This window comes from Lampetra fluviatilis, chromosome 44 (genome assembly GCF_964198595.1).
Source record: "Lampetra fluviatilis chromosome 44, kcLamFluv1.1, whole genome shotgun sequence".
NCBI classification, from domain to species: Eukaryota; Metazoa; Chordata; class Hyperoartia; order Petromyzontiformes; family Petromyzontidae; genus Lampetra; species Lampetra fluviatilis.
Genome location: NC_136318.1, coordinates 3,977,224 through 3,990,376, shown reverse-complemented (window position 1 = coordinate 3,990,376; position 13,153 = coordinate 3,977,224). Strand labels below are relative to the sequence as shown.

Genomic DNA, 13,153 nt, shown 5'->3' with positions numbered 1-13,153 from the left:
GACGAGTCCGCGAGGACCCGGAGTACTTGACGCGGCCGACGGTCGTCACCTCCCCCCGCCCCCATGGCCCCCCCCCCCGGCACGTGCTCCCCCCCCTGCCCCGCCCCCAGCCAAACCGGAAACGGAAACGGGGACTTTCGCCCCTCCCATCGAAACGGAAGTTTACAGCGAGAAGTGAGCGCGAGAGAGGTATCCGAACACGGGGCTGCCCCGGGCCCTGCCCTTCTATCTCTACCCACTGCCCTTCTCTCTACCCATTGCCTGTCTCTCTACACCACTGCCCTTCTCTCTGCCCATTGCCCTTCTCTCTACACCCCTGCCCCTCTCTCTACCCACTGCCTGTCTCTACCCCCCTGCCCCTCTCTGTACCCCCTGCCCTTCTCTATCCCTTGCCCTTCTCTCAACATCTGCCCTTCTCTCTACCCCTGCCCTTCTCTCTACCCCCTTGCCCTTCTCTCTACCCCTGCCCTTCTCTCTACCCACTGCCTGTCTCACTACCCACTGTCCCTCTCTCTACCCCCTACCCCTCTCTGTACCCCCTGCCCTTCTCTACCCCCCTGCCCTTCTCTCTACCCCTTGCCCTTCTCTCAACATCTGCCCTTCTCTCAACATCTGCCCTTCTCTCCATCCACTGCCCTTCTCTCTACCCCCTGCCCCTCTCTCTACCCCCTGCCCTTCTCTCTATCAGCCCCCTACGAGCCCTGATCCCCGCTCGCCCCCCCCCTTCAAACTCCCCTCAGGTGCCCTCGGCCCCCCCCCACTCCATGGCGGGGTTTCTGGATAACGCGACGACCCCGGGCCCCCCGGGGACTCTGACCCCTGTGATCCCCACGGTCCCCACGACCCCCGGCAACATCTCCGAGCCGCACTCGTGTCTCTACATCCTGTACGAGGACATCGGGGAGTCCAGGTGAGGGGGGGGCAGGGGGGGTCAAGGTGAGGGGGGCAGGGGGGGTCAAGGTGAGAGGGGACAGTGGGGGGTCAAGGTGAGGGGGCAGGGGGAGGGTCAAGGTGAGGGGGAGCAGGGGGGAGTTCAAGTGAGGGGGGCAGGGGGGGGTCAAGGTGAGGGGGGGCAGAGGGGGAGTCAAGGTGAGGGGGGGCAGGGGGGAGTTCAGGTGAGGGGGGGCAGGGGGGAGTCCAGGTGAGGGGGAGTCAAGGTGAGGGGGGGCAGGGGGGGTCAAGGTGAGGGGGGGCAGGGGGGGAGTCCAGGTAACGGGGAGCGGGGGGGGGGCACGGTGATGGAGGTGCCGATGTTGTTGATGGAGTTGATGGTGCTGAAAGTGTTGTAGTCGTGGCATAACAACACACACATCAACATCACGGGGAGAGAGCGACACGTCGGGGAGAGCTACCACAGAGACCAACAATATGACCACCTCTACGGTTCACATCGTATTCTTGTACAGGCAAATCGATTTTTAAGGTCCATACGGCGTACAGCCGTTTCAATACAGGCAAAAAAAATTTGTTTTGCTCTTTGTCCGCGTTTCTCCCCTTGTGATGGGACTTTGTAGAAAGAACGTTGAGATTTGTACGGGGCACGGGGTGACCAACAAGGTCTGAATTGACCTGTAATAAGGTAGGCAGCACTGATAAGGGGTTGACAGGTATGTGAGGTTGCATGTTTACCCAATACCCAGAGGGCCTCGCTTAGAAGTCCCACGACTTCGTCACGAGGGTCATGCCAAGGTTTCGCAGTCGGGGCCAATAACCGCTGGGGCTACTGTGTGTGTTTGACCCTAATTGAGTAATTTGTGGTTTAAATTAACACATTTCGTCAATTTGGACCATGACGCTAGCACATAATGGTCTACGCTTGCAAATTACGTCACGGGATTTTTGATGTTCACTGTGCGTGAAACAGACGGTACTAGTATTTTTATGACTAATACGCACACCGCAGTATTAACCAGGGAGGCCGCTAGATACAAACCGTGAGCCTCTGCAACTAGCGGCGAGCGCGCTATTGTCGCTCCGCGTCACCGCCCCAATGATGTTGCTGACGATGATGTTGCTGCTGCTGATGATTTTGCTGACGTTGGTGTTGCTGATGTTGCTAATGATGACGACGTTGCTGCGTGTGTGTGTGCTCAGGGTGCGAGTTTGGGATGTCATCCTTCTCATCCCCAACGCTCTCTTCTTCCTCTTCCTCACATGGAAGTTCCGCAGCGTGCAGCTCAAGCTCCGCGCCAGCGCCAGCCCCATCTTCACCACCTTCTACCTGCTGGTGCGCAGCCACACGAGGCCGCTATCGCCACGTGGCGCCGCTTGCAGGGCGAGCGTTGCAGTGTTTTGCGATGACATCGGGATACCGAACTCGATTTCTGGCGCCGCGTGGTCAAGAGACGCAAAATCCATTTGGAAATCTCGCACAGATCGGCCTGCGGCGGAAGCGGATATTACAGAGCTACCTCTGAGATTCCTTCTGCAAGTCACCGCTGGTCCACACTCGGCAGAGGGAGACACTTCTCCTCACACACTGCCAGTTGAGATGAATGCTTGCCGCGTGATGGTCAAACCGATATTTTTAATTCTCATAGCTGGAATTTGGCCAAATTCATAGCAGAACCAAATTGAATGTGATCAGTGTTATTGTTTGCAGTCATTGGAGACCATTCACTCAGTGCACTTGAGAACTGGGTTTAATCACAAGTTAGTGTATGTAAGTCTCTGGGTCTCTCTATGTAAGTCTATGAGTCTCTGTGTCAGTCTACCCCATGTGTCGCTCTTGCCCCATGTTTCTCCCCATGTCTCCGTGTCGCTCTCTTCCTGTGTCTTTCACCATGCGTCTCTCCCCATGTGTTTCTTTCTCCATGTGTCTCTATCCCCATCTGTCTCTATCTCCGTGTGTTTTTTTCGCCAGTGTTTCTCTCCCCATGTGTTTCTCTCCCCGTGTGTGTCTCTCCCCATGTCTCTCTCCCCATGTGTCTCTCTCCCCGTGTCTCCCCAGGTGCTGCTCGTTGCTGTGGTTGGCATCGTCCGGGCGATCGTCTCAATGACCGTGAGCACCTCAACCAGCGCCACCGTGGCCGACAAGGTTGGTGCAGCCACAACCACCACACAACAATCACAGACACCACAACACCTACCACGACCAACAACAATGCAACCACAATCTACACAACGACCACAATCTTAGAATCAGAATATTTATATTGGAGGAATCCGATGAGCTATAAAGCTCTTTTCACAGATGTTAACAAAAAAACACAACTACCACAACAACAATCTCAATCACAACAATCTCCATGTACACGAACGCAACAAAAACCACAATAAACATGACCACAACGACCCCCGCCTCCCCGCCCTGGGGTTGCTAGTGGTGGTGATAATAATGGTAATGGATATGGTGGTTTTAATGGTGGTGGTGATGGTGCCACGGTGGTTGGGGGTAGTGATGTCGTGGTTGTGATGCTGATGGTGGTAGTGGTCATGGTGGTGGTAATGATTGTGATGGTGTAATGGTTGATGGTGATAGCTGTGGTGGTTGTTGTGGTAGTGATCGTTGTGGTGGTGGTGGTGGTTGTACTGCAGATCCTGTGGGAGATCTCACGATTCTTCCTCCTCGCTACGGAGCTCAGCGTCGTCATCTTTGGCCTTGCGTTTGGTGGGGCCCAATGCACAGCACAGCACTACTACCACCAAACAGCACGGGCACTGTCCATGACTGATTATGATGCTGCTGATGTGGTGCTAATGCTGCTGATGATGATGCTGTGTGTGCTCAGGCCACCTGGACAGCAGGGCCAGCGTGAAGCGAGTTCTCGCCACAACCACCGTACTCGCCCTTGTGTACTCACTCACACAGGTACACTCACACTCTCACACAGGTACACTCACTCTCTCACTCCCACACAGGTACACTCACACAGGTACACTCACACAGGTACACTCACACAGGTACACTCTCTCACTCTCACACAGGTACTCACACTCTCACACAGGTACACTCACTTTCACACAGGTACACTCACACAGGTACACTAACTCTCACACAGGTACACTCACACAGGTACACTCTCTCACTCTCACACAGGTACTCACACTCACTCCCACACAGGTACACCCACTCTCATACTCTCACACGGGTACACTCACTTTGGCACAGATACTCAATCTCACACTCTCACACAGGTACACTCACTCGGACACAGGTTCACACTCTCCTCTCACACAGGTGTATTCACACTCTCACACAGGTACTCACTAAGACAGAGGTACACACTCTTGCGCTCACGCTCATAAGCGCATAGGTACACTTACACTCGCTATCACACTTGCTCATACACCCACTTACTGACATCCACACTCACCCACATTCTCACCCTCGCCCACTCACTCACACATTCTCGCTCGCATGCTCACTCACACTCTCACCACAATGAAGTGATGCTCCACTCTGATGGACATTACTACTGTTTAGCCGATGAGGTTGTGACGATTACGATGAGGTTGTGATGACGAGGTTGTGACTGATGATGATAGGGTTTGCGCCTCTCCCAGGGTGCCCTCGAGATCCTCTACCCGGACGGACATTACTACCTCTCGGCCGAGGACTTCAACATCTACGGACACGGGGGTCGGCACTTCTGGCTCGCCAGCTCCTGCTTCTTCTTCCTGGTAACGCCATGGGGTGTGGAGGGCCAGAGAGGCGTGCGCAGCGGGGGAGGGGGGGCGGTTGGCGAACCATAGACCTTGAACGGCGTTCCGTGTTCTGCAAGTAACAGGGTTTCGACATTCAGTGTCCCTCAGCCGAGTCGGGCTCGCTTGAACCAGTGCTGGAGACGTGCTGGATGTTTATGGGCAAGGACCCCTCTCTCCGTTCGATGCGGGTCCCGGTTCGATGTTCGACGCAGATCACTGTGGAGAACTTAGGCAGATGATTCACCGCATTCCCTTATCTGTCCTTCTACAAGTAAAACATATTTTTTGTTCACATCCCATCAGCCACATGGCCTCCTGGGAATGCATCATCCCAGCAGCATTGGTCCAACACAAGCAACACTGTGCGCCTGCTGTGGATGAGATGCTGCACAGATCGATTAATCTGCTAATGATGAGACACTGAATTTCTATCAAACCTGTCCAGTAGGCCCGTGACGAGCCACTGCCGCTAGAGGGCGCGATCGCACCACTCCACAAAGTGCAGCCCCCCCCCCCCCCCCCCATATTCCCATATTCCACATTTCTATGGCGGGGACGAGTCCCTTCATAGAACAAAACCACTGATGACCTCCCCCCTCCCCTGCCACAAACTGATACTCATTGTATCGACCCGGGGGGGGGGAGGTAAGGAGGGATGATGGGGCTGAGTCAACACACACCGCCCCCCCCACCCGTCCAACCAGGATGTGAACTTGCGAGCATCCGATCGCTGCGAGCCGCCCACTCCGCCGCGGGGCCACCACCAAAGTGGCCCTCTCGCAATCCATTGCTGGAATATCGCGGGCCCCTGTCACGTGCACATTGCGGGAGATGTTGCTTCGCCATGCTGGTCAGCGCGGAATGACGGCGCAGGATGGGGAGTTGGCCCGGGACTGGTTGCCGAAGTCACACGCCGCGGATGTTGGTCGTGTCCGGGAATAGAACTCGCGTGCATATACGCTCACACAATGACAAAGGTTCCCTGTGTAGCCCAGGTGGCCTGTCAGGGCAAGTGCTGTTAGCAAGTGCCTCTGATGTCTGGCACAGTACACAAGGGAGGTGGGATCAGTCGACCTAGGGGATGCCCAGGAACTTTTAAGATGCTGCCTGCCAACTGATGTTAGTCGTGCTGTGTACACGTGTGTGTGTGTGTGTTTCGTAGTGGGGAACGGTGGCGCAGCGGTTATCGCACTGCGCTACAGACACGGTGCCCCGAGTTCGATTCCTCCTCACGGCCAACACCAGTGACGGATGCCTGAACTGGCTTTGGGCCTCCACTCGATCGTGAATGAGTACCCAGTGTGCGGTGTGTGAACATCAGCGCTGGGGAGACAAATGCAGCCGGGGCGTGGTGTCGGCCGTGCCCGCCTTCATGGATGATATCCGCGAACCGCACTTGGCCCCGAAATTCTATGACAGGCTATACGGGGGATCTTTGTCTTTGCTGTGTCTTGTAGATCTACTCGGTCATCGTGATTTTGCCGAGGACTCCCGTCCGACACAAGATCTCTCTCCCATGTGAGTCTCCGCGCCCTTTCGTGCTGAGCGCTATACATCACAGCAGCTGCAGCAGCAGCTCTGTGGTTCTCCATATATTAAAAAGTTTTCGGCCTAATATTTATGGGCGAAATGTTCACTTTATCCCATACAGGTGGAATAGATGGGGATTTGTCCACGTTTTTTTTCTGTACGACCTTTAACCGGCATACCAGAGCGTGTGTGTATATGTCGTGTGTGCGCCCACGTGTGCGTGTGCGTCCATGTGTGCGTGCGTGCATGTGTGCATGCGTATATTGGTTTGTGTGCCTTGGGCTCTGCGTTTTCCGCGTGTGCATGCGTGCGGATGTCTGTCCGTGTACGCGTGTGTACTTGTGACACTGTCTGCCTGCGTGTATCTGTGCCTACGTACGCTTGCGCGCGTGTTCACTCTGCACGTGTGTGCGTGCGTGTAGATTGCACACGTGTGTTTACATTGGGTCTAAAGAAACCGGGTCAGGGGCCGTCACGGGATTGGAGAGAGGGGGGGAGCACAGTGACTGATTGACAAATGCAACAGGGTCTCGCTTCTCGGTGCTGTGTCGGGGCAGTCAGCTGTTAGCGGTTGGCGTGGATGGGGGAGGCGCAGTTAGAGCGCCCAGTCTGGGTGTCGGGGTCAAAGGTCCAGATGGCAGCATTCTTCCTGAAAAGGTCAGGTGTGTATACCATGCCTGTATACCGCGGGCACCGCGTGTGTGTGAGCACTGGGTGTGCGTACTGTATATGTGTACTGCGTATGTGCGTACCGTGTGTGTGTACTGTATGTGCGTACTGCGTATGCGCGTACCGTGTGTGTGCTCCGTGTGTGTACCTTATGTGTGTATCATGTGGGTGCCCGCGTGTGCGCATACCGCGTGTGCATACCGCGTGTGCATACCATGTGTCCGTACCGCCTTGTGCGTAGCGAGGCAGAGCTTCTACTGGTACTCGGCGTTCCTGTCGGTGCTCAACCTCGTGCAGGGGGTGGGGAGCGCCCTGCTGGTGGCCAACGTCACTGCGGGGCTGTGGTAACCGCACCGCCCCCCCTCACCGCACCACCAACCACGCCGGCCGCTATACCACACCGCTAACCACGCCACCAACCACACCGCCAACCATGCCACCAACCATGTGACCAACCACACAACCAACCACACAGCCAACCATGCCACCAACCATGTGACCAACCACACCACCAGCCACACCGCCAACCATGCCACCAACCATGTGACCAACCACACAACCAACCACATAGCCAACCACGCCACAAGCCACTAATAGCCGTGGTGTGTGCGTGCGCGCGGTGGGGAGCGGCAATGCAGCAGTTAGAGCTGCACTCTGCTACGAACCCGGCGATCCGAGTTGGATTCCCGCTCGCAGCCAACATCGGTGACGATTATCTTAACCGGTACTCGGCCTTCATTAAGTACCCGGTGCGATGGGTAAACATCAGCACTGGGGAGACAAAGGCGGCCGGGCGTGGTGCTGGCCACCTAATCTGTCATATGCTGTGCCGGCCTTCATAGATGCTCGCTAACAGCACTTGCTCCAACAGTCTGTTAAAGGCTATAGTGGGGATCTGTGTCTTTGTGTGTGTTTTTGTCCCAGCCTCGTGGACGTCACCACCTTCATCTACTTCACCGCGTTTGCGCCGCTGCTGTACCTCACCTTCCTGCGTGGGGTTTTTGGGTCAGTGCTGCCCCCAGCCCCCGTATTCCTCCCCGAGACTCCTTCCACCCCCACAATGTCTCCCTTTCCCCATGTGTCTCCTTCCCTGTGTCTCCCCCCCACGCCCCCCCCCCCCCCCCCCCCGTGTGTCGTGTGTCTCCTTCCCTGTGTCTCCCTCCCATCTCACTCCCCTGTGGTTCCACCCCTCCTCAATTTTCCCGTCTCCTTTCCCGGTCTCCCCTCCCCCCACCTCTCCGTCCATGGAGAGCCTGCTGCTGTTGCTGCTCATGCTGTTGATGCTGTTGGTGCTGCTGCTCTTGTCGTTGCTGCTCCTATTGTAGGTGATGCTGTTGCTGCTCCTGCTGTTGCTACGCCTGCTGTTGCTGCTCCTGCTGTTACTACTGCTGTTGGTGCTGCTGTTGGTGCTGCTGTTACTGCTCCTGCTGCTGCTGCTGCTTTTGCTGCTCCTGCTGTCTCTGCTGCTGCTTTTGCTGCTCCTGCTGTTTCTGCTGCTGCTGTTGGTGCTGCTGTTTCAGCTGCTGCTGTTGCTGCTCCTGCTACATCGTAGCTCACTCGGCGTTCACAGCGCATGCGTGCCCGCAAACAGCACTTGTCCCAGCAGCCCCGCGTGGGGCATGCGGGGGCGCCTCCGGCTCGTGCGTGCACGTGAGCGCTGTCCCTCCGCTCCCTCCCGCAGCGCGGAGCCCAAGATCCTCTTCTCCTACAAGTCCCAGGTGGACGACGGGGACGAGGCCGACCTCACGCTCCCGCAGACCGTTGTCCGCGGCGACCAGGGCGGCGCCCGTAACTACGACAACACCGCGCTAGACGGCGGTGCGGGGGGCGGAGGTGGGGAGTCCGTGATCCTGGACGACGCGTTGGGGGTGGTCGGCCTGCCTCCTACTGGCAGCATCAACAGCGGGGAGCAGTGGCGCGTGCAGTTTGACTCCTAGGGGCGCACGCGTGCTCTCCTGTGTGCAGTCGCGCGTGTACACGTGCGTAGACACGCGTGCGTAGACACGCGTGTGTGTGTATGTATGTGGGGAGCGGTAGCGCAGCGGGTAGCGCGCTTCGCTAGAAACCCGGCAAAGACCCGAGTCCGATTTCCACTCACCGCCTACACTGGTGACGAATATCTGAACCAATCCCGGGCCTCCCCGAGGTCGACTCAGCCTTAAATGAGTACCCAATGTGATGTGTAATTAACATCAGCACTGGGGAGACAAAGGCAAGCCGGGCGTGGTGCTGGCCACCCACCCCTTTGTGTGCCGTGCTGACCTTCAGTGGTGCTCGCGAACAGCACTTGCCCCTACAGCCTCTTAAGGCTACATGAGAGACGTTTGTCTTGGTGTACATGGACAAGCCCTTGACATGTGGCAGACAGCTGCAGACACACCCTGCCTAATGCTGCCCAGACTACAAGCGGATTTGACAGCTCCTGTTTGGGTGGCGGAGCAGGAAGAGGAAGAGGAGGACACGATCCTTGTTGACGACGCAGAGAGTTGGCGTCAAGTCTGGGAGAGGAGGAGGTGGCTTGACCCCACGCGGTCAGAGGTTCGAGATGACCGCAAGTGTCTCCCGTGCCCCCCTCACTCGCCCCCACCTCCCCCACCTCCCCTTACCCGCCCAGCACAAACATTCCTACTTACATTCCCGGCGTGCCCCCCTCCTCGCGTTCACCAGGCTCCTGCTTCTCCCACGAGGTCGGCGCACCCCTACCCTAGTCTCCCACTCCTCCATGCCTCGCCCACCCAACTCCCCCGTGTCTCCTGCCACAGCTGTTGTGTCACCCCCCCCCCACCTTTACGCCCCACTACCTCCCGTCCCCCCCCCTGTCCCCCCATGCCCCATGGCTGTAATCACAGCCCATGTGGATTTCTTATTCAATTGAATGTTATTGCGATCGCGCGTGCGACCAACGTGTGTGCGATGCGTGACGCGTGTGGAGGAGTGTGTGCAGTGGCGGCTGGGGGTGGGGGGCGTGAGCCACGTGCGGCCCTCTCCACGGCCGGACAGTGGTGGTGGCGGCGGCGGTGGCAGCGGCGGTGGCGGCGGCAGCGGCGTTATCACCGCGGTTTTATATTTTAACGGAGCATTTGGCGGCGCGACACGGCGTGACGGGGCCCCGTGTCGGTGCCACCGCGGATGTCGCCGCCGCGTTGCCCGCTCGACCCCGAGCCGCGACCCGGAGTCGAACTTTCAAATTGAGTTGCACTTTTAAAGACGAATTCTGTATTAAACTGAAAACTGCAAATGCCAATAACAGCACACCGCGCCTGTTTGTGTGTGTGTGTGCGCATGTATGTCTCGTGTAGGGAGTATTGGCGCAGTGGTTAGCGCACTGCGCTATGAACCCGGCGACCCCGAGTTCGATTCCCGCTCACGGCCAACGTCAGCGACAGCAAATATCTGAACAGATCCTGGGCCTCCCCTAGGTCGACTCAGTCTCAAATACGTTTACCTGGTGCAATATGTAAAACATCAGGACTGGGGAGACAAAGGTGGCCAGGTGTTGTTCTGGCCACACCACACCCTCTCGTGCGACGTGCCGGCTTTTCATAGGCGCTCGCTAACAGCACTTGCCCCTGCGTGCTGCCTAGGCTACTCGGAAGCCTTTGGCTTTGCGTGTATTCATCTTAAACGTTCACCAGCTAAATCCCTTGAGATGTAGCACGCGGTTTGCACGTCTGACCAGGTGTCAACCGGCACAGGTGACCCGGCACATGTGACGCCTGCCGGAAGTGACGTATAAAGGACACCGCGCCACGGTTAAATGCATGCGCCGTGGGGCTCGTGATGGGGCACCGGTACCCCCCCCCCCCGTGTGCCCCCGGGCACGCCCCGTGTCGCTCCTGCCGCAGTGGCGTAGTCTCCGCAGACGATCCGCCCGCTCCTCCTCTACACTTCTGCGCCTCCATGTGGTGGACAACCCAACCACACGTTCCCTTGACTCATCCCATCGCGTGAGTGCATAGTTTCGGCGGCGCTGTGTTCGGGGTGGGTGAACAGTCGGGCGCGGTGCTGGCCACCCACCCACCCACCTCGTGTACCCTGCCGGCCTTCATAGGTGCTCGCGAACAGCACTTTCCCCAAAAGTATGTGAAGGCCATCCAGGGGTGATGGATCTTCGACATTTGCTATCGACGGCGGTGGTGATGCGGTGGGGGCGAGTCGGCCATTTCGAGCCCCCACAAGAGGGCGATATCCCCCTTCCCAATTGTCATCGCGGGCCCCCTGCCAAACCCCCTGGGCACCGGGGTCTCGCCCATTGCGCGGATGATTCAGGGGGAGGGGGTAGTGGTCGTGATGGTAGCGATGTGATAATGGTGAGGTTGGTGTGATTATATAATGGTGGGAATGGCAGTTGAGGTTTGTGTGATTATATGATGACGGTGGTGACGATGTGACGTTAGTGTATAATATGATGGTGGTTGTAATAGGTTGGTGGTGGTGGTGATGTTGGTGTGATTATATGATGATGATAATGTGGAGACGGTGGTCATGGTCACGGGTAGGGAGGGGAGGGCCCCCCAATCTGCAGGACCCAAATTAAGCCCCCACCCCCGCTCCTCCCTCTCCTCACTCGGACTGTGTCATGGAATTCTCGGTCCGGTGACCCCCCCCCCCCCCCACATTCTCAATAGGGACCCCCAAATTAAACACCCGATGCGGCCCCATCAATCTCCCCCCCACTCCACTATTGACCCTCGGGCACTTATAACTGTCTCCCCATTTATCTCCGCCAGGTTGCCGGGCCAATTAACGCGTAATTATCGGGGCGTGAGAGTGCGAATGGAGCCCATTAGGCTGGTGGCGCAGCGGTTTGCGCGGAACTGCCACTCAGAACCCGGCCGCCCGAGTTTGATTCCCGCTCACGGCCATCTGAATCATGTGGCCTCAACGTGCACCTAGCCTGGCACAAGCGTTGTGGTGACGTCACCGCCACTTTGTAGCGAATGGCGTTTGTTGTAGGTGTACATGAATGTGCATGAACTGGATCTTGGCCTCTCCTAGGTCGACTCGGCCTCAAATAATTAGTCGCCTGATGCGGTGTGTAAACATCTGACCACGCACTGCTCTCGTGAGCCGTGCTACTCACTAACAGCACTTGCAATAGCATTCTATTAAAGGCCACTCGCCACCTCGCTGCTCCGACACTCACAACACTCACACCACCGAACACACTCCACTCACCACCTCGAACCACAACCGCTCACTCAGCCAGCGTTTTCTGAGCAAGGCCCATGGAGTTGAGGAGCTCCTTCTCAATGGTGGTAGGCAAGTTGCAGGGTAAATGGAGGGTTGACAGGGACTACGTATGTAGTAGTGTGTTGAACTTCTTTCGCACCGTACGTAGCCAACTGTCCACAGTGCCGGACTATCCGAGTAGCAGAAGCATCTACATGTGTAGTAGCTACGGGCCCCGCACTTTCAAGAGCCCCGCGCTAAATGCCTTCAATGGTATAAATTCCGGTTCAGTGATTCTGCACTTGCTCTATTACTGTAGTACTATACCGCCTTGAACTTTTATGAACGAATGGGTGTTTTGGATTAGCGATTTGTCATTATCTGGCTGTATGCCAAATGAAAAAATAAAATTACTTTACTATGCAAGTTAAAAATGTGTTTTCATATTTGTGTTTTTTTTTAAGTAGGGCCCCTTTATAACATGCTACAGTCCCCGCAACTAGCTTAATCCGGCACTGACCGTGCCTAGAGCCCCATGCCCGCAGCCACTCATTCACCCCACCCACCCACCCACGCATTCACAGGTGTTTAGGGACAAGAGGCTGGTGCTGACGTCCAGGTGTCTCGTCGCCCGAGTCAGGCCTGGCTTCGACACATGCTGGTGGTGGGCCAGACACGGGAACGCCGCGTACGGCGTTAGACTGCGGTGTTCGCCTCCACCCCAGGTAATGAGGGAGGTGATGGAGGTGTAGGGGAGGGGGGGCAGTGGGGCAGTTGGCCGTGTGTGTGTGGGGGGGAGTGCGGGTGGTGGTGGTGGTGGTGGTAATGGGGTCACGCTGTCATTTACCATCACTCACGACCGGCGAGTCTCATTGTGAGGCTCACGCGGCCCATTAGCGGCCACGGGAAGGGATCTCGCACTCACACGTGTATTGTACACACACACACATCCATATACACGTACATCCAAAGACAAGGTTCCTCCTTGTAGCCTTAACAGGCTGTTGGGGCAAGTGCTGTGAGCGAGCTCCTATGAAGACCGGCACGGCACACGAGGGGGTGGGTGGCCAGCATCACGCCTGGCCGCCTGGTGCTCATTTGAAGCTGAGTCGACCTAGGGGATGCCCAGGACCAG

The 13,153-nt window shown here is 57.0% G+C and overlaps 1 protein-coding gene across 2 annotated transcripts; it reads left to right on the top strand.

Moving 5' to 3' along the window:
* The first annotated feature begins 149 nt into the window (after positions 1 to 149).
* Positions 150 to 10,084, top strand: TPRA1 (transmembrane protein adipocyte associated 1). 2 transcript variants are annotated; one of them, XM_078876494.1, is made up of 11 exons: positions 150 to 189; positions 741 to 910; positions 2,095 to 2,227; positions 2,951 to 3,037; positions 3,538 to 3,610; positions 3,732 to 3,811; positions 4,507 to 4,623; positions 6,105 to 6,165; positions 7,088 to 7,190; positions 7,771 to 7,851; positions 8,528 to 10,084. In XM_078876494.1, the coding sequence occupies exons 2-11, from the start codon at positions 765 to 767 to the stop codon at positions 8,781 to 8,783; spliced, it is 1,137 nt and encodes a 378-aa protein (XP_078732620.1). In that variant the 5' UTR covers positions 150 to 189; positions 741 to 764; the 3' UTR covers positions 8,784 to 10,084. The 2 variants fall into 2 exon arrangements, with proteins under 2 accessions (XP_078732620.1, XP_078732621.1); XM_078876495.1 differs by having other exon boundaries at positions 163 to 174.
* Positions 10,085 to 13,153: the final 3,069 nt, after the last annotated feature.